General features: G+C 32.4%; 2 protein-coding genes across 2 annotated transcripts; both read left to right on the plus strand.

The window, feature by feature from the left end:
• Positions 1 to 2,151: 2,151 nt before the first annotated feature.
• On the plus strand, positions 2,152 to 6,109 carry LOC111274440 (SNARE-like superfamily protein). The gene is made up of 5 exons (XM_022859095.2): positions 2,152 to 2,317; positions 3,299 to 3,412; positions 4,607 to 4,686; positions 5,198 to 5,322; positions 5,762 to 6,109. The coding sequence occupies exons 1-5, from the start codon at positions 2,265 to 2,267 to the stop codon at positions 5,831 to 5,833; spliced, it is 444 nt and encodes a 147-aa protein (XP_022714830.1). The 5' UTR covers positions 2,152 to 2,264; the 3' UTR covers positions 5,834 to 6,109.
• Positions 6,110 to 7,269: 1,160 nt separating this feature from the next.
• LOC111318537 (SPX domain-containing protein 2-like) lies at positions 7,270 to 8,465 on the plus strand. Its single transcript, XM_089755653.1, has 3 exons — positions 7,270 to 7,677; positions 7,803 to 7,926; positions 8,029 to 8,465. Exons 1-3 carry the CDS (start codon positions 7,456 to 7,458, stop codon positions 8,223 to 8,225), a joined length of 543 nt encoding a protein of 180 aa, XP_089611779.1. The 5' UTR covers positions 7,270 to 7,455; the 3' UTR covers positions 8,226 to 8,465.
• The last annotated feature ends 13,394 nt before the right edge of the window (positions 8,466 to 21,859 follow it).

Consider the following 21,859-nt stretch of genomic DNA (forward strand, 5'->3'; position numbering starts at 1 on the left):
AACTCAAGTTTATGTAGTTCCAAAAGAATGGTTAAATTAGAGGGAGAATATTATATTCCTGAAGTTATGTGACTTCGAAATGGGATTTAAAAAAAAAAAAGGTATACTTTTCTTCATGAAGGCTTATATATATATATTATTTTCATTTTATGCAATATATAAAAAAAGTATAGTTGTTTGTCACTGTTGTGGTAACACTGATGCATGAAATGAAAATTACCACATTGGAAAAGAAAGTAAAAGCAAGTCTTTCTGCAAACTTGAATTTTATGTAGGCTTGATTTTGGAAACTGATCCATGATTTTATCGGAGGAGAAGGAATAATCTGATCCTTGGGCTAACCTATAATGATTGGCAAATATAAGCCACGTGAGTTTAAGGTAGAACTTCTCATGGGTCGGCCCGATCGAATTCTGAGTGGGTTTATATATAGTATAAACTTCAAATTTACTAAGGTTCAATTCGAATCGAAATAGTGATCTTATTTTACTGTCCAGATCAATCATTTTTTAAAAGATTTTATCCAAATTTGTTCAAGATCCACCCATATTTTAATTCTTTTTTAAATAAAAATAAAAATAATTTTAATATTAGATATTAATTATGATAAAAATAAATAATCAAAATAAAACTTAAAATATATTTTGTTAATTTAATTAAGTATTTGAATGTGATTAATATATAAACATAGGATATTAATATACATTAATTAATTAATTATTTTTATGTAATATAAATATAAATAAAAAATATATAATAATAGTTTGGTTTTGGTTTGGCTCGAACCTTAAACTTTTATCCAAAATTTGAGCTCAAGTTCATTTAATAAGCGTAAAATTTATGTCCAAATCTTTTTAATTTAAGTAAATTTTCAAGCTTAAACGAGTAAACAAATCTTTAAACAAATTAAAATGAGATAGTCAAAAATAGGATTTGATCTTAGATTCAAGGTTAGGAGGGAAAATTACTTTCTTTGTTCAAATAGTATCCTAAAATTTCAGACTTTAAAGATTTATTTGGAGGGGTGATGAGATTAATTTTAATGAAATTAAAAATAATAATTAAAAATAATGATAGATGTAAAATTAATTATTATAATGATAAAATTAAATATTATAATAATAAAATTAAAATTAGTGACTATATATATATTTGAATACAAAAATAACAATAATAATGAAGTGAATTGTTATTAGAAAAAAAATCATTATAAATAATTGAAAATCTTTATAAAAATTTTTGAAAAAAGAAAACAAGGGTACAAGGGGGAAGAGATGCTCCAATAGAAACAAAATTTTCCTATTGGACCTTACAACTCCAATTACAAATAGTAGGTACAATATGTTGAAAGTGGCTCTACCGCACCATTCTTTTGTTATTCAAACGATATATTATGTTTTATTTGGATAAACAATGAAATTAATTATGATGAGAATGAAATATGTAATAAAAATTATTGTAATTGTTATTAAAAGAAATTATTATAATTGCTATTAAAAAAATTTTGGATGAAAATTTTATATTAAATAAATATTATTGGAGTTAGTATTTGTGATGAGTTCAATTGTATCACATTAAAATTATGATAAACTTCAAATGGACTTTGAGTCATTTTTTTTTATTATAGCTTTTTTTTAACAAACATTTTTAATTAAAAAAATGATATATTTTTTTGTTTATTAATTTTATTTATAAAATTTAAAAATTATACTAATAACAGATAAAAATAAACTCAAACTGTAATATAAAAATAATAACAAGGGTGAAAAGTGAGAGTATATTTTGTTTCTCCACGATCTAGATCCATCCCTTCTAAATTGATGACAAATTAAGGATACCAATTTGATCCAAAATCCACCCAAATTTGTTTTTGGCTTGAAATTGATTAGTATTTATATTGTCAATAATGCTATTTTCCAAGTACTTTTATCCCACTTAATTTGACCACAATTTATCATTACAAATTTAACCAAAAGCTTAAAAATTTATGGAAATTAATTCATTTATATAAATCAAGTGTTTAGAGTTTTATTTTGAACAATAAAATTTTATAATTAAACCAATAAAATGTTGCGATATTTGCACTTTTTTTTTAAAGGGTCAAAGTTGACCAGATAAAATTTATCCGACCCGACAGCAGAACCGACACCGACCCGAACAGAAAGGCCAACTAACGATTGACGACAAAGCAATGTCTCGTATCTCTCTGCGTAACACAGAAAAGAAGAGAAAAGAAAGTAGTTGAGAGAGGGAGATAGATCGAGATGATACTCGCAGTGTTATTCTCAAACTCTGAAGGGAACATCTTAGTTGAACGGTACGGAAATAGATCTTTGCCCCATCCATTTTCTCTGATCATACCCATATCGTTTTTGCGTTGAATTCTCTTGTTGATTGTTTTGGGTTTGCTCTTTATGGTTTTTTGTTTGTTGAATCAGTTATCATGCTTGAATCTGTTTTATATAGAGGTAGATCTTTAATGGGTCATTGGTTTTCTTCTGGGAATTGAATGATTTCATTTTACTTTCTGGATGGGATTTGAATTGGGTTGATTTGGTTTTTGGTAGAAATTTGAAATGGGTGGGGTTTGAAAAACACATGATTTTGTTGCATGATGCTTGCTTTAGAGGTTGAAACATGAATGAAGAGGAAATGAGATATATTGGGACCAATGGGTGTTGCCTTATAGTTGATCATTCCACCCATTGCCAATGAATTGCAAGTATGTTGTCTCACTGCCTTTAATCTTATAGACTTGAGACTTTAAACCTAAATTAACCTGTGAGATTTAACTTAAGAAACATAATAAGACAATACTGCCTATTCTAAGTTCAACTGAGGTCCTAAATCAAACCAAGATCAAACAAGGACCATAGTTTCAAATGTCTTGCTTTTCTTGTCATCCATATGTCACTAGGAGAGGTGTGTGCTTAAGAAGTAGCCAAAGGTTCATTACCCAGTTATGTTTCTGTAAAGGTATTATGGAGAAAGGCTGACAGAAAAAGAAGCTATTGATCATATTTCTTCATCAAGTAGCTGCTCTTAGGAGTTTATCCATGATTTTCTGTTTGTCAATCCCAAGACTCCTATAATTACCACGAACAGTAGTCTCAGTCTCTATCAGAGCGAAGTAGTTTGTCCTTATAAATTACTATTTCTCTTTGTCTCTCTTTAATATTGGTCTGTCCTTTGAGGAACATGCAGTCTCAATTGCTTTTAAATGATTGTTGAGCTTGATATTTTATCTCTTCTTCATAAGATTCTCGAGCATTACCTCAGGGATTATGTTTTGTTGCAGCTTTAATGGAATTCCAGCTGAGGAACGGCTGCATTGGAGATCTTTCCTAGTGAAACTGGGAGCGGATAATCTTAAAGGTGTCAAAAATGAAGAGCTACTTGTTGCTTCTCACAAGTATGACCATCCTTCTTTTACTTTAGATTTTAGTATCTATCTTGTAGCTATACTGCTTGTTTTCCATTCCTAAATTGCCTTTAGAATTATTCTATGAGGATTAGTTGGAAGGACTAAATCTGCTATAAATCAGTTAAATTTTATACCAGCCCATCTCTTTTTAAAAAATTTTTTCTACAAACTGAAACTTGATTGAACTATGTGAAACACATGCATCTGCAACTAGCTCAGAATTGACAGTCAACTGTTAAGGACATGGATGGCTATGATTTAATAAGCTTGCCAATAGACAAGTATGTAGCCAGCAATGAATACATCTTTTTTGTTCTAGGTCTGATGCAAATGCATTAAACATGTAGATAAAGTTTATCAAGTAGTAGATAGCATAACCAATTAATCTACATGCCTTATTTACTGGACTTATTTTCCAAAATTCCACCTTTGTCCCTGAGGTCTGATAACTTTAATAAGTAAGAGGAAACCCTTTTTCAGCATAAAAGGCTACTTAGGACATTTGCCGACTGGGAAATGAATCCTTCTAAATCAAAATACCTTCCTCAAGCAGTAGCTTTAATCTTTTTCTTCTTACATCTTTTAGGTTTTTTAACCTGAAATTAAGTTAATCGTGGGAATTAATTGAACGGGGGCACAGGGTTCTTGGCTTTGTTGAATGTGGAATGAACCAATGTCCAAATCACACACTTGATTAAAGTGATAGAATTCACCTTGTAACAAAGACTTACAAAAGAAAATCCAACAGTTTACTTCTATTATTCACTATTTGAAATATAGATTGTTGTTCATGGTCTGTAATTCACAGTTATTGCTTGAGCATATTCCGAGAAAATATTTAATCTCCAAGGCCTAGCATATTGTGATAATTTCATAATCTGTCCAAATGCATTTAGAACTTATAGAATAAAATAATAATATTTATCATCTTTTTCGCAGCTTTAATGTTAGGGCTAGATTTTCTTCAACTTCTGCAATTGGGCGTATAATTTGCGGCAATGCCATACCACAAGATCATAGCTATGATTAGTTTGTCTGTTAAGTTAGAGCTTAGCTTGCTTATCGTAATATTTGTGGCTTAGAAGTTTATTATATGGAGTTCTAATATCCATTTGATAAGAGCATTACTTTTTGACTAAGTGATATCATTTTACAGAACTGACCAGTTTGTTCTTTTATCAGGTCTGTTTACATTGTTTATACGGTGCTTGGAGATGTCAGTGTTTATGTTGTTGGCAAGGATGAATATGATGAACTTGCATGTAAGTTTATCTTACATTCTTTACATATACAACCTAAGTTGTGAAAGGTGAAGAAGCTACAAACTCCTTGATTAAAAAATATGTGGTTTACGGTCTGTTTGAGGTGAGAGGGCTTTATCTATGGGTCATAGGTTCCCTGAAATAATCTTCTTGAATGATGTGCAATTAAAAAGCAATGGTTTTCCCCCATCTTGACGTTCTTATATCTCTATCCTCTTCTTAGTTGGATAAGCTTTTTAGTTGTCTTAGCACGCAAGCATTTTGGCCCATAGAGTGACCCATTATTATAGTCTGTAATTTAAAATGTATATTGTTTTTTTTTTTTTTTATGATTGAAAATGAAAGAAACACTTTGCAAATAAAAGGGAAAAAAAAAAGAAAAAAGAAAGTTAACACTTTGATGATTGTAGTGCATTTAAAAGTGTATCAAATAATATATCAACTCAAGAGGTTCATCGTTCTACATGCTTGAATTTATTACTAATTTATCTCCTGAATGTTTTTGCTCTAGTGGCAGAGGTGATCTTTGTTATAACCTCAGCCGTGAAGGATGTATGTGGGAAGCCACCAACAGAGCGCCTTTTCCTTGATAAGTATGGAAAGATATGCTTGTCCTTGGATGAAATTGTTTGGAAGGTGAGGTGACAAATTGGTATTGCTATCAATAGTTTTGGCATTTCTTCCTCTTAAGGTGTCAACTGTTGGTTAAGTATGAGTTTGATTATCATTATAAGAGGATAAAAATTTCATAGAATTTTTGTTTCTGATTGATCAGAAGCTGGACAATTTGTTTCTTATTGGAACATGCACAGCTTGAGTGAGGCTTAAGAAAAGTAATTATGATTTGTCACTGCCCATGATTATTGAAAAGCTTGAATTCATGTAGCATGTGCCATCTCACTTTCTTATGACGCCTAAGCACCCATTATATCTCTGTGCCAAGAAACTGCCTTTTCCCCTGGCTGTTAATTAGCATCTTGTTGCATTTTACTTGTTGATACTGCTACTAACTCCTCCCCCCCCCCCCCCCCCCCCCCCCCCCCCCGATTCTTTTTTTTTTTTTTAATTTCTCAAGGGATATCTGGAGCATACTGATAAAGACACGATCAGGAGATTAGTACGTTTGAAACCTCCTACTGAGTTTTGAGCTGGGTGTGCCTTGCCGTCACTGCCCATTTCTCGACAGTAAATTCAGTGTCTTGTTCTCCATAGAAAGGCACTGTATATCCTATGTTGTGGTATGAATTTGCCATTCTAGTGACTGTAATATCATGCTTCCTTATCTGAAATACAGATATTTTTCATTATTTTGGTTGGCGCTTATGGAACTGTTGGATCGATATTCTCACATTGTTAGGAAATCCATAAACTGTTATAGATTTGAAGTTATGATCAATTTGGAAACATTAATTTTTTATTATTATTTTCTTTATCGTAATAACTGGATATATATATATATAACCGCCTAAGAAATTTTTGTATTGTGCCTTTCCTGTAAGACATGTTAATAATTTGTTACATTCTCTTAAATGGAATCGATGACATCATTCTATATCTCAATGAAGTGCTTATGAAATATTACGATTGGGATTTTGAACATCTTTCTGGGTATGGGTTTTCAGTATCTATGGTTTCGTGAAACATTGGTAGCTTGCATAAGTACTGCCACTGTCCTGGGCTGCCGGGGACCAACTCGCCGGACAAGTTATGACATAAAAGAAAAGTTAACACAGAAAGAACACCCAAGTACTAGGTTTTTTTGGTTTTCCAGCTTTCTTAATTTCCTATGGTATGAAAAACCTTTCACAAAGTGCAAAACCAGTATTCTTACAGTAAAATTTTCAGATGTCGGAAACATAGAAAACCTTCAAGACACATTGCATGGAAAGGTTACATTGGTGATAACCTTTTCACTGATGCAAGATAAAGAAAACCTTCCAAATAATAAGAAAAACATTCTAGTTTGTCAGATTAAGACAAAGAAAACATTTATACCTAACAAGAGTCTTATGGTTTTTTGATGGATTTGAAGAAGACGTGATGTAGAGTTTTAATTGAATAATAAAATAAGAACGATAACAAAATATTGGCAGCAACATTGTGGTATATTCAAATTCTGCTTTAGCATAATGGAATATACAAGTTTTTCAATGGCGTCATGGGATATTCTACAATCTACCTCGTAATAACCTTCATGGTTCCAAGCTTCCAGCCAAACAGTCCCTTTTAAAGATAATTCACGGAGAGGTCTTAATTGTCGAAAACAGTATTGTGGTGATGCGAATATCTGCCTATGATTCTAAAGAATATAATGCTTTTTTTTAATATATATATGAAAGCATAATCCCTTTTGAACTTTTTGCTTGTGAAACGTGGAAATACGTAAAAAAAAAAAATTCTTATGTGGATAATGATATTATATGTCCTTATATTATTGTCTTTATCATTAGTTTTTTTTTTTTTTACAAGGTTAATTATTTTTTAAAAATTAACCTAGTATTTATTTTATATTCTTAGAGGATGATTATAATATATAAAAAATATTGTTTTATTACAATGTCCTACATTATTCATGTCCTTAATTTTTAAAACTTATGGTGTCACCGCATTCGTCATCCTGTCGTACTCGTGTTCACGCTTCTTATATGTAATTCTTTCTGCCCACCCTCTTGACCAATCATTGAAACTTTGACAGGAAGAAATGAAACATGGAAAAAAAACATTGAGCTGAGATAGAAAAAAAGCTTACCTGAATGGGAGCAAAAGTTTATGTCTTACAAGGCATTAAAGAAGAAAGTGAAACTGATAAAACCCCATTCAAATGGAAAGAAAAGTTCAAGATCAGGCAGAGGAAAATTTTCAGATGGTGGAAGATATGAGTGGAATTTAGCAACAGAAGACATGGGCTTCACCCTGTTATTAGAATGGGAACTCGACAAGATCAATACATTTTACATCGACAAAGAGGATGATTATATCATCAGATTCAAGGTAATAATATTAAGTCTTTGATCGTTTTTCCCTTGAAAAGAATTAACCAAAACTTAGTTTTGGTAATTGTTTGTGCCAGAAATTCATTCTGATTGAAAGAAATTGCTGTCTTTCGGGTATTTCAGGAGCTGGAAACCAGGGCTGAAAACATAAATGTTAATGAAGAAATGTTGGAATTACGGAAGGAAATTTTGGATCTTCATTCAGAGATGGTGATGCTACGCCATTATAGTGTCATTAACTTAGCAGGCATATACACTTTCTAATCATGTATATCTGTAGAAATACTGAATAAAATTAACTGTTTAAAATGCACCTAGGCTGATTTTTCACTACAATAAACTGTAACAGGGTTGATCAAGATTGTGAAGAAGCACAAGAGGCGGACAGGTGCTTATTCTGTCTACTCATCCTACATGCCAAGGGATCTGCAACAGCCATTCTTCTCTACTGATTCCCTTAACGATCTTATCAGGGGTTGTGAAGGAATACTCGACCGTCTCTCTCCCCCCCAATGTTCCTTAAGGCCAATCTGGTTGAAGCATTGAAGACAATCATCAAAGGAAGAAAATTTTGTTTAGTAGTTGAAAGCTCCTCTTTTTTATACACTTTTTAATGATGTATTACAAGTTGCCAATGTAAAATTGGTTTGGGTTTTGACGCATATATATATATATATATGTATGTATGTATGTATGTATGTATGCATGGTACGGCTTTTGGCATCTGTGACTTAATACAATTGTAAGAGAGGACATAATAAAAATGGTTGCTCCATTAATGCTCTACACATCTTCCTATTTGATCATTGAATTGTATGTTTTTTACTTATAAATTATGAAATTTTCACCTCAATCTTTTTCTTCTATAAATGTTTGTGTGATTTCTCTCATCATAATTCATAAATAAGTAATATCAGAGAATACATGATTGATAGTCTTTTGATGGATAGGAATATGCTTACTACTGTACTATTTAGGAGTTTCTAGCCTGGTTCTGTGTTTTAGGTCATCAAACTTCAAAAGTTTCATTGGTGCTATATATATGATTCATGGCTTCTGGTGGATAGATAGAATCATATAAGGACATGCTAACCATGGAAAGAATATTTCTGGTATACTTCTCTTGTCCCTTCCATTTTCTTGAATTAGCCTTTGGTTCATAAGAGGCTGATTGCATTGCATTCCTCCATCATGGTAAGAAGTTAACTGGCCAAGAAACTTTGCTAAGTTAAATCATGTTATGGGTTTGATTGTACTTTTTTCGAATTCAGTTAATAAAAATTTGGGAGTTTTAGAGGTAGAACTCCTGGTGATGTTAGATGGATGGTAAGCAGGTGGCAATGAAGAAGGAAATATAACCCCTGCCTCTCAGTCTCTACCTTTGGTTTTTCAAGAAGGAAAAAACACTGGGTAACGAATGTTACTGGCTAGTGACTGGCAGAAAAATAATGACTTGTTAGTTAACAAGAAGTGAGTAACAAGAAGTGAGTCAACAAAGCTGTATTTTTAGGGATTTTATAATAGACTAGCTTACACTTTGAAAGATCAAATTGGTTTTCTCTTTTACTCTTTGTTTTCTATGCATTGAACCATTTTTGGTTCTGCATTGTTGTATTTGTCTAGCTCAGCTTATCTTAGTTCCTCTGCAAATGACACAAGAAATCAATCAACTACTTAAAAAGACTAACAATTACAGCCACACATCCCACATGATAAAAAGGATAGTAAAAAGAAAGCCATTTTAGTTCATACTTGTAGACACTGGATTTTTTCTGGATCTATATTTTTTAATAATAATAATAATATTTGTTTAATAATAATTAAAAAAATTAATTAAAAAAACTAATTAAATTAAAAATAAATATAAAAAAAGAGAGAAAGAGAGACAAATAAAAAAATCCAAACAGAAGAAGAAACAAAAAGGAAAGGGTTGGTGCCAATGGGTGTCGTACATGGCATCGTTGGCCACCCATAACCTGCTAGGCCAGCCTAGCCATCATGCCACTACCCTAACCATCATACCACCCCCTTTCATCCAATCCCTTCACTAAGACCCTATGGTTCCATCAGCACACGTTACCACAATTTTTAATCACATAAAACACTCGATCTTCCTCCTTTCAAGTCTTTCTGGAACTCTCGGACATCCCCTCGCTCAAGAACACCAGAAATACGCGCATTCCACTCCTATAAAAAACCTCTTAGACATAAAAAAAAATGCAAACAACCCCTCCAAATATCCAAACAGAAAAACAAACAGATCTACGAAAATGTAAAAGAAAAAACAAAAAAAATAAAACACAGTCCTCCCCGCAGGGAGGAACCCAGCGCCGAGTCACCTGCACTAAAAAAGAAGGGTATCAGTTAGTTTTTGAAAAAAAAAAAAAGAAAGAAAAGAATACCGAAAACTTCAAAACCAGATCTACGCGAATCGAGGCTATTTCCAGTGAAAGGGGCACCAGATCTAAGCTTAGGAGGTTGAACGGAACCTCTTGGTTAGTTTTGAAGTTTTTGACCATTGGTGACCACCACCAATGGTGAACCAGGCGATGACTGACACGACACTCTGGCGCTGGACGGCGAAAGCCCTGGAACTCTTCTCCAAAGCACTTTCCCTTTTTTTTTTCCTGAAACAAAAAAAAAATGAACTAAAAAAAAAGGGCTGACTTTTTATAGAAAACATAGAAGCAAAACGTCGTCGTTTTGAGCATAAAACCAAAACGACGTCGTTTCAAACATAAGAGGATCTGCGCATGGACCAAATTCATCCCGAGATCCGTGCAAACTGACCCATCGACCCATCTCAGCCAACCTTCAGTCAGTTCAGACGAACCGGTCGAACCGATCCGAACCGCTGGATCGCCCAAACAGCTGATTGAACCACCGAATCGGTCAGACCGATCCAAACCAGCGTTGACCGGACCGTTGACTGGTCTGATTCAGGTAAAATTTTTTTTTTAATTTTTTAATTTTTTTATATATATTATTATTTTTGTTATTTTAAGTTTTTATATTTATGCATGATAAAATATTTAAATTTATTAAGATAAATATCTAATTATTTTTAATAATAATAAAATGAGAACAATATAGGATAATAACTAAAAAATATTAAAAATGCTTAAATAATAATAATAATATATTTTTTTTATTTTTCCTGTTTAGATTTTGGAGGAAATTAAATCATGTTTCAAAAATAATAATTTCGTCTAGATGTTGGAGAATTATTATTATAAAAAATACTAAATAAGTTAATAATATTTTTGATATTAAGTTTTCATAAAAAAAGGAATTTTTTTAAAAATATTTTTATAAAAAAATTATGTTTTTTAAATTAATTTCTAAAAACTTATAGAAATTGAACTTGCTTCGAAAGTCTGCCTAGATGTTGGAGGTTTTTAGAGATGTTCACGTTTTAATTAAACCCCCCCAAACTTAAACCCTAAACCTTTACCCTAAATCTATTTCAAAACCTTAAGGATACATGTGAAAATCTCACATGAAATGGTTTGTTCCCGAATGCTACCTAAATGATGGGGTATTTAGGAAACTCCATTTCATTAAGTTTTTCACATGAGTTCTTAATTCACATTAATAATAAGATTAATAAATAAAAAGTATAATAGTAAATTGAGATCTTAAATATAAATAGTCACACATAAACTCTGCCTAGATGTTGGAGAGTCGGGGTGGTCTCATTATACTTAAGAACCCAACTTTTAAATTGCATTTCATTTTACATGACATTCATTAGCATACATACGTTAGTGTATTATCATCGATAATTGTCGGCATTATTCTCTCTTTAATTTACTGTTTGATGATAAAATATTTTATAATAAAAAAATAATACTTTTTTTTTTAAAAAATTGTGATATTATAAAATAAAATAAAAAAAATAGTCCGAAGGAAATAATTTTTGGTACTCTGCCTAGATGTTGGAGAGTGACTAACAATTATCTTCTATAAAGATTGTTATTTTATTTTAAGGATTATCGTGTTAAATCTTAAGTGAAAAGAATTATTTTAAAATTTTGCCTAGATGTTGGAGAATTTTAAAATAATTCTTTAACTTTAAGATTTTCTCAATATTCTTAAATAAAGAGCTTTAGGAAAATTTTACTTTTCCAAATGAAAGGAATTAGTGTTAAATTTCAAATTGAAACTATTTTTATCCAACACCTAAAATAACGTGTAATTTATGGGCATTGTGGGGGTGTTAATCTTTCCTCACATGTAACCAACTCCCGGACCTAACCTGATTTTTCAAAGATCAAAATTTATCTTTTTGATAAACTTTAAACTAGCTTTTATAGTTTTATTAAAAAGATAAACTTTTGGGTGGCCAATCACACCCTAACAAAGATTGGTGGCGACTCCCTTTATATTTTCCTCGAGTTTAAAACATTTTACGTTTGGCAGTCCCAAAACCGTTACGACAGCTTGACGACTCCACTGGAGACATTAATTTGAGATTCAAGCCAAAACTTTTAATTACGCACTATTAAGAATTGTTGGATTTAATTGATTTTATTTGACATTTCATTTAATCTCCTTTATTTTGATTTTTCAAAAAATATGCGTTAATGAATAAGATAAATTGTATGTTAGTTGTTTTTTTATTTTTATTTTGTGTTTATGGTATTTTGATTAATACATTATTTTGCACACACTTTGCATATTCATGCATGAGCTTTAGACTCGGACTCTATCCTTTTTAGGAGAAAGCAAAGTAGCTACGCTCTCGTGAGTTGATAACCTCCGCATTTGTGTAGACACCGATTTTGTCTGGGTCTACTATTAAAATTAATAAAAAAAATAAATATATTTAAAAATAATTATTAATTATATAAAAAAACAAAAAAAATTAAAAAAGAGAAACAAAAAATGGTAGAAAGCAGGGCGACTGATGCCTGGCAGCAGCCACCACTAGCTGCCCATGCTCACCAGCCTACAGCTACCCTACAACCACCACCTGTTCCCTTTTTGAACTCCTTAAAAACCCCTAACTTCTTCCCCTCGGCTCTCTCGGACCCCCATTTTCGAAAGCTTTCTCGAATGCCCAGGAGCCCATTCATTTCACCCTTACTAGAAATCACCAAGCTCAGATGAACTATCCCCCTTAAAACATTTTCAACAACCCCAAACACCACACCAAACCTATACCCAAATAGAAACGTAAAAACAGAAACAAAAACAAAGACAAACAGTCCTCCCCATAGGGAGGAACCTTAGCGTCGAGCTCCCTGGAAAAGCAAAGAAATCATTATTTTTTTTTAAAAAAAAAAAAGAGAAAGGAGACCGAAAGCTTTAAGCCCCGATCTATGTTGATCGGGGCTGTTTCTGGTAAAACAGACGTTGGATCTGAAAAAAGAGCATAGAAGTGAACGACTGGGAGTCTTTTTGGTGTTTTTCATTGACCGACGACAACCACCAGCTGTGGTCAAAGCGGTGGCTGGTGCGACAGTAAGAGTGCCGACGATCGAATGCCGGTAGAGTCCATAGAGCTCTTCTTGAGCTCTAAAAAAATTTTTCTTGGCAGAAATGATGAAATGAAACAAAAAAAATAACTTTTATATAAAAGCCAAAGCAGCAAAATGACATCATTTTGCTTAAGGAGAAGATCTGCGTGTATAACCGGATCTGACCCGAGATCCGAACAACCCGACCCGCGACCTTTTTTTACCTCAGCTCAAAATCGATCCATTTGAATCGGTATCGAACCTCCAGTGAACCAGTCGAACCCGTTTGAACTGCTGGACTACCCGAACCGTATATTGAATCGCCAAACTGATCTGACCGATCCAGACCAACGTTGACTGGATCGTTGATCGATCCGATTTAGGTAAAATTTTTTTTTTAATTTTCTAAATTTTTTTATATTATTATTTTTGTTATTTTGAGTTTTTTTTTTTTTTATATTCTTGCATGATAAATTTTTAAATTTGTTAGAATAAATGTTTAATTGTTTTAATAATAATAAAATTGAAAACAAGTAATAATTAAAAATATATATTAAAAATGCTAAAAAAAAAATTTATTATTATTATTATTTTTTCTGCCTAGATTTTGGAGGGAATAAAAAATATTTTTCTAAAAAGATAATTTCGCCTAGATATTGGGGAATTATTATTAATAAATTTTCATAAAAAATAAATATAAAAAATTTTTAAATTAATTTTAAAAAATTATTAAAATCGAACCTGTTTCGAAAATGATTTTTAGAGATGTTCATATTTTCTTAAAAACGAAACCTTAAACACTAATTCTTAATTTTCAAAATCCTAGGTTTCTAAAACTCCTAAAATCCAAAATCTAAAATCTGAAACCCCTAAAAATCTAAAATCCCTTAAATTCAAACCCCATAAAATCTGAAACCCTTAAAATCCAAAACCCCCCAAAATGCGAAATCCAAAACCTTTAAACTCTTAAATCCAAACCCCAAAATCCAAAATCCTTAAAATCCAAATGTTTAAATCAAAACCCCAAACCTAAAAACCCAAACCCTAAAATCTCCAAACTCTAAAATCAAAACCCTAAACCTTCCATATCATAAAATTCAAGCTTTTAAACCCTCTAAACCTTAAAACCAAACCATCAAAATCTTTACTTAAGCTCTTCCTCAAAACCTCCTAAAAATCTTAAGGACACATGTGAAAATTTCATTTGAAGTAATTTGTTCCCAAATACCGCCTAGATGATGGGGTGTTTAGGAAATTTTACTTCGTTAAGTCTTTTCACATGATTTCTTAATTTGTATTAATAATAAGATTAATAAATAAAAAGTATAACAGTAAATTAGAATCTTAAATATAAACAGTCGCACCTAAGCTCTGCCTAGATGTTAGAGAGTCAGGGTGACCTCATTATACTTAAGAATCCAACTTTTAAATTGCATCTCATCCTACATAACATTTATTGACATACATACGTTAGCATGTTATTATCAGTAATTATTTGTACTATTCTATCTTTAATTTTTATTTACTACTTGGTGATAAAATATTTTATAATAAAAAAGAATAATACGTTTTTAAAAAATTATGATATTACAAAATAAAATAAAAATAACATTTCAAAAAAAATAATTCTTGGTACTCTGCCTAGATGTTGGAGAGTCACCAACAATTTTCTACAAAGAGTATTATTTCATTTTAAGGATTGTTGTGTTAAATCTTAAGCGAAAAGAGTTATTTTAAATTCTGCCTAGATGTTGAAGAATTTTAAGATAATTTTTTTAACTTAAAGATTTTCTCAATATTTCTAAATAAAAATTTTACAAAAATATTTTTTTTAAACGAAGGGAATTAGTATTAAATTTTAAGTCAAAACCATTTTTATCTAATACTGAAAATAACGCATAATTCAATGGTACCAATTTATGGGCATTGTGGGGGTGCTAATCCTTTCCCACATGTAACCGACTCTCGAACCCAATCTGATTTTTCATATGCCAAAATTTATCTTTTTGATAAACTTTAAACCTGTGTTTATAAGTTTTATTAGAAAGATAAACTTTTAGGTGACCAATCACACCATAACAAAGATTGATGGTGACTCTCTTTTATTTCTCTCGATTTTAAAACTCATTTACGTCTGCCGGTCCAAAATCATTATGATAATTTACTAGCGAAACACTTCCACTCAGATTGAACCTATTTCGGCCTATAATGGGTAAGGATTGGAGAGCCTTACTAGTCTATAACGAACGATGATGAGGAATAATTTGAGAACCTTTAGAGATGTAAATCTTAACTCGACATATAGTGACCCGTAAGGTCCAACTTTAGGATAGAGCCATGCTGTCCTTTTTGTGAGAAAATTACCTAAATTAAGACACTATGTATATTCTGTTATGACGCATGTTATACTTGTTCATTCATTTACTCATTTTTATTTATTTGTTTTATTTACATTATTGATTGTTTAATTCTTTTGTTATCTTTAATTTTGTTGCATGCATCATATAAGTACCATATTTCTAAAGGGTATTGTTTTGGACCAATCTTTAGCAAGAAAAACTTTCAGAAAACCTAAAGGATGTCATCCATGTGTAAGAGCTACTTAGAGGTCAAGAGCCATTCAAAAAATACTTAGGGAAAATAAAGAGATTGCTTAGTAAATGGTCACATATCGGTGCTACCACAGTTAGTGCATATGGATCTTAGTCAAAATAATATATCAAAATTGGAAGCTATTTGGAAACAGTGGAGAACAGAGAGAAAAGAATCTTTTTTTAAGAAATACGAGGATGTGGCACTGCTTATGTCAGTGAAGGTTGATGAATAGTTGATGAGAGCTACAATACAATTCTAGGATTCATCTTATCGATACTTTGTGTTTAACCAAGAAGACTTAGCCCCCACGATCAAAAAATATTCTTTTTTACTTCGGATAGAGTCTACCAATCAAGATAAGATATATTGGAAATAGCATAAGACTATCGGATATAGAAAGAAGTTAGCCAAGATCATGTAAGTAAAGGTTGAAAAGATAGATAAGCATAAGAAGGAAAAGAACGAGGTTGAGATCATTCCATCAGCTTTTTTGCTCGAGTACATAAAGAAGTATATTAAAACTGATCAGGGATTGGATGTGTTTACTTTGGTTGTGTATGGATTGATGATATTTTCTAAAGTGTTAGGACATATAGAAGCATTAGTGATTGACTTTTTTGAGCAATTAGATAAAGGAATAAATATTTCACCAACTATTTTGGCAGAGACTATTAGATCACTTAATTTTTATCGAAAAAAAGGTGAAGAATGATTTATAGGGTGTGCTTAATTGCTTTTTATCTGGCTCAAAAGTCATTTTTGAGAAAAAAAGACATCATTTCGACCATTTTTCGTTCATTTCAGTCCTATCAAGGAGTTTGTGGCTAAAAAATGGAAAAAAGATTAGATAAAAGATCAGCGGTTGGAATTTTTTCTAAAGCTCACTAGCGAGGATGTAACATGAAGGGCACTATGGATGCTTTCGATGGCCATCTTGTATAGTTGTGGAGATGAGTCATTGGTACCTTTGTTAGGAATATAAGGGCAGTGAGTTATATGCCCTTTATGGTTCAAAGATAATATGACTCACGACAGTTTATCCTTATGACTCATGGACTCAGTTCACTTGAGCTCGATTATAGGACACCCGATTACGTGAAAAGGGTTCATGAAATCATCAAAATATGGAAAAAAGTCAACCGAATGAGTCTAGCTAGATTTACAGATAATGTTACAGAAGGTTACCTTACTTGAAAGATGAAAAAAGGTTAATGAAATTAGGCCTCTATCAGTCAATGTTTTAGAAAAGTTACCAGCTCCTATTTTAGTGCCGATATTGTCGACTTTTGAGATCGCCAAATGAAAGTTTGAGATTGAAAAAAAAAAGTTAGAGGAAGAGAAGATAACTATGATGGATCAGGTTAACCAATTGAGATATGATTTAATGATGAGAGATGATGCAGCACAGAAATTAACCAAAGAACGAAAAGTATTGAAAGAAGATCTGTAAAATCTGTATAAAAAAAAAAAGAAACTGAGGTTAGACAATAAACTTTTAAAGAGATTTAAGAAGTATGTGGAAAAACTACGAGATATGATAAAATATTAGAAAAATAGAGCTTGAGAGAACAAAGAAATAATCTTTGCACTCACTAAAGAACAACATGAATGGAAAGAAAAACTTTCAGGACCTTTTGAAAAGGTAGCAAGACACCAAAGAGAAAGTGAAAAGCTAAAAGTTGAACTAAGGAGGGAACAAAACAGGAACTCTGATTTGCAAAGTGAGAAAAAAGCCTTAGAGCATGAATTAATGAGCTTGAAGCTTCAATTGACAAGCAATTAGAGTCACATAGATAAGATTTTGACTGAGTGATAAGAGAAAGAGGATTGGGCTCGCACTTGCAATATGAAGGTGGATGCTAGAGAGATGTGGAGAGTAAAAAGTTTAGGGAGGCAGTAATATATCGAACATCTAACTGCTCAAATCTACAAGTCTGTTGAAAAGCAAGCAACATGGTTGAAAAGACGAAAGCACTGGAAGGGGAGATTGTACCAACCCAAGGCCATAGTCAAAGATTATTACATTTTTTGTATGAAGCTAGAGAGTAATATGCTCAAATTAAATGTTTTTATAGTTTTAATGCAAGAATGATCGGATGATGTATAAAAACTCCCATGGTTAATGAAAGTCTCTTTTTGTTTTGATCGATCCAAGACAATGCCCCAATTTGCATTTCATTCATTTCATGCATGCATTTTAATAAATGTAAATACTAACAACAATATCAACGACATTATATCATGCGATCTAATTCATGGTTAATAAACTAAGGTTCAAGGCTAGCAAAGTTGATGAATCAAAATCAGTCAATTTTGTATAGATATAATACTCATTCTCAGACTCAAGCCATGGAAGAAGAGAATACAGCTAGATTTAAAAGGGTCGAAAGGGCACAAAAAGAGATATGAGAAAGAGTGATGAAAATACAACAAAGCATCGAACACAAATGGCTGAATTAAGATAACTATTGCTTGGTTCAATAAAAGGAAAAATGGTTGCTGGCATGTCAAGGACAGGGGATGAGGTCAACGTGAAAGAGCCATTATACCCTTCTAGATTCACTCTACCTCAAGTTTAGGTTCAAGTTCCTCGGGGTATACACATACAACCACTAAGTACACAGTCATACCCGTATGTCAATCATTCTACAAGTCAACAACTGACCCACTTGAATACTAATTTGGAACCCATCCTAGTTGATCCTATCATGATACTGAATCTTGATGACCCTATTGAACAAAAGAAGTCTCACGAAATGTTAGAACTTGTTATAAATTCAAAAATTTGAGACAAGTATGACCAACTTAAGGAGAGGCTCAAAGCGGTTGAAGGTAATGATATTTATGGGGTTGTTGATGCCAATGAGCTGAGCTTGGTGCCTGACTTGGTTATCCCATCAAAATTCAAGACCCCAGATTTTGAAAAATACGATGAAACAAAATGTCCTTCCGCTCATATTATCATGTTTTATAGAAAGATGATGGGTCATACTCATAATGACAAACTATTGATACACTATTTTCAAGATAGTTTGACTGGTTCAACAGCAAAATGATACGTACAGTTAGATTAAAACAAGATCCATTTATAGAAAGATTTGGCCAAAATTTTTTTTGCTCAGTATAAGCATGTCTTGGATATAGCCCCAAATAAGCTGTCATTATAAAATATGGAGAAAAAATTAACGAAAACGTTCAAGGAATATGCGTATCGATGGAGAGATACGGCAGCCCAAGTCCAACCACCACTGACTGAAAATGAGATAACTAGACTATTTGTCAACATGCTAAAAGCCTCGTACTATGACAGATTGATGGGGAATGCCATGAAAAACTTTTCTGACATGATAATCTCAGGAGAGATGATAGAGAACGCTATCAAAAGTGGTAAAATTGAAGGGCTCGAAAAGAAAAAAATAACTTTAAAGAAGAAAGAGTATGAGACACATGCTGTCACTCATAGAAATCCCTCATACCATCTTTTTGTCCCATATAATCCATACCCCCTTACTACCATACCACAAACCAAATTTCTCAACAACCATATCATTACCAAACACCCAACAACCGTAACCCATACCAAGCTTTAGCCCTCAACCATTCAATTACACTTCTGCACCTCCAACTTGACCATTTACCCAACCAACTACCCAAACAATAATCAAAGAAACTTATAGAATAATAATAATCGAAAAAGACCTCATTTTGACCCAATTCTTATGCTTACATCAATTTATACCCTCAGTTAGTGAGAGGCCACCTTATCACTCTTTTTTATACAAAACCATTAAAACTACCTTACCTAAGTTGGTATGACCCTAACGTCAAATGCAATTACCATTACGGAGTTACAGGACACTCTATTGAAAATTGCATAGCACTTAAACACAAGGTACAAGGTTTGATAAATGACGAGCTTTTGTCTTTTGATACCAAATTCAAGCCAAGTGTCAGTGGAAACCCTTTGTTGGATCACACTGAAGGGAAAATCAATATGGTGGGCAAGAAAAAATATGTAAAGATCAAAAGATACATGGATGAAGTGAAGACCCCTTTTGAACGGGTGTACGACTGTTTGTATGACATGAGCATGATTCAACCATTATTTTTAGATGACAACAAAGTCATGAAGACCCTAACCGTTTTTGTAAATACCATGAGAAAACAATTAGACATTCGATCCAAAGTTATGAGGTCTTTAAGCGAATATTATAAAGTTTGATGGATGAGGCCATCATTGAGTTCTATGATGAATGTGATAAAAATAGTGTGAATACAGTGGATGACGAGCGTCCTGATAAGTCTTTTATCCCTAAATCTCTTACTGTCTACTATGATGAGAAATCAGAGCTCCTAACTGAGAAAACCATCTTATCTTTCAAGACATTATTGACCATTTATGTCCCTAGTTCATTCTCTTATCAGACCGAAAAGGTAGTCCCATAGAGATAAGATTATGATGTAGTGATACGAGGGCTTAATATGACCTTGAATAATCCAAGTATGAAGAATACTGCTAACATAGCGAGAATAAGAAGAATGACCTGAAGTGATCGAATTTACACTCCTGAAATGTCAGAAAGGGCTAAGAAAGGAAAATGCAAGATAAGAGAAGAAGACACAAGGGAAAGTCAAGATTTTCAATCGGTGGGAAGCTCAAAAGTACAAGTTAACAAATCGATGTCAGAAAAAAAAAGCTTATGAGTTTCTAAATATCATTAAATATAGTAAGTACAGTATGGTTGACCAGTTAAATAAACTATCAGCTTGTATTTTCTTACTATCACTACTATTAAATTTTAAGTCGCATAGGAATGCTTTGCTGAAGGTGCTCAACCAAGCTTATGTCAAGCATAACATTTTTGTTGAGAAAGTAGATCACATGGTTGGGAATATTATAGCCTCAAATTTTATCACATTCAATAATGATGAGATACCTCCGAAAAGATGTGGTAGTATTAAGGCTTTACATGTTACTATAAAGTGCAAATCCTACACTATGGCCAAAATACTGATTGACAATAGATCATCTATTAATGTTATGCTTCTGATAATATTGTCAAAGCTTTTAGTGGATCCCTCTCACATGCGAAATAACCATATAATTGTAAGAACGTTTGACGGGGCACGAAAAGAGGTAATTGGTAATATAAAAATCTCATTACAGATCGGTCTTTGTACCTTCAACATTATATATCAAGTAATGGACATAACTCCTGCATATAGTTATCTACTTGAAAAATCTTAGATTCACACGATCGTAGCTATACCTTCATTTTTACATCAGAAGGTAAAATTCATCATGGAAGGAAAATAAGTCTGTGTGGATGGTGAGAAGGACTTATTGGTAACAAAAACTTTAACAACTTCCTACATTGAGGTAGCAGAAGAAGCGATCAAATATTCTTTCATAGCTTTTGAAGTAGCAAACGTTACTTACATAAAAGAAGGGTCAAGGTTATCGATCCCTCAATTACCAAAAGTTATGAATATGGTGATCAAGCAGACTACTGACAAGGATTGGCAAGTTAGACAAGGCTTAAGAAAAGCTCTACAAAGAATCATAAGAGCATCATGCTCGATTGAAAATAAAGAAAGATGGGGGGTTAGGCTATAAGCCTACAGTTGCTGATAAAAAGAATGTAATGCTAGAGAAAAAAGAAAAGAGAATGGCACGCCTCAAAGGGTAAAATTCGATTGATGGAAAAATGGTGTTCCCTTATTTGTATGAAATTTTTCGTTCAGTCGAGCATGTCTATCATGGGTCGCAGAAGTTGAATAAGAGGGACTGATAATGGGATTAGAAGAAGCTTTCTCGTGATTTCAAGTTAAAACAGATGAATGAGTCATGCAAGATGAAGAGGTCTTTTTTCTTTTTTAAGAGACTCGAAGAATGGTGTATCATTTTTGTTATCCTTGAACCTTTTAACTCAAAAATTCTAGTTGCTTCTACCCAAGAGCATGCGGAGGTTAAGTGTATGGGCTTATTTTCATTGTCTTAATAAAATGATGAATGCAATGCATTTCACTTATACCATGTTCTTTATTTTTCATTTTTTTTCTTTCATTACCATTCTCTTTGCCCTTGCCAAGATCAATATATATTTCTTTGTGATTATACCC

Source organism: Durio zibethinus, chromosome 26 (assembly GCF_047325235.1).
Source record: "Durio zibethinus cultivar Kanyao isolate XHJ-2024 chromosome 26, ASM4732523v1, whole genome shotgun sequence".
NCBI lineage: Eukaryota > Viridiplantae > Streptophyta > Magnoliopsida > Malvales > Malvaceae > Durio > Durio zibethinus.

Bases quoted from the DNA above. Each gene is read 5' to 3' on its own strand.
- LOC111318537 (XM_089755653.1), top strand. From the start codon at position 7,456: ATGTCTTACAAGGCATTAAAGAAGAAAGTGAAACTGATAAAACCCCAT. The intron at 7,678-7,802 runs GTAATAATATTA...CGGGTATTTCAG, and splicing joins ATTATATCATCAGATTCAAG to GAGCTGGAAACCAGGGCTGA. The intron at 7,927-8,028 runs GCATATACACTT...AAACTGTAACAG, and splicing joins TAGTGTCATTAACTTAGCAG to GGTTGATCAAGATTGTGAAG.
- LOC111274440 (XM_022859095.2), top strand. From the start codon at position 2,265: ATGATACTCGCAGTGTTATTCTCAAACTCTGAAGGGAACATCTTAGTT. The intron at 4,687-5,197 runs GTAAGTTTATCT...TTTTTGCTCTAG, and splicing joins TGAATATGATGAACTTGCAT to TGGCAGAGGTGATCTTTGTT. The intron at 5,323-5,761 runs GTGAGGTGACAA...TAATTTCTCAAG, and splicing joins TGGATGAAATTGTTTGGAAG to GGATATCTGGAGCATACTGA.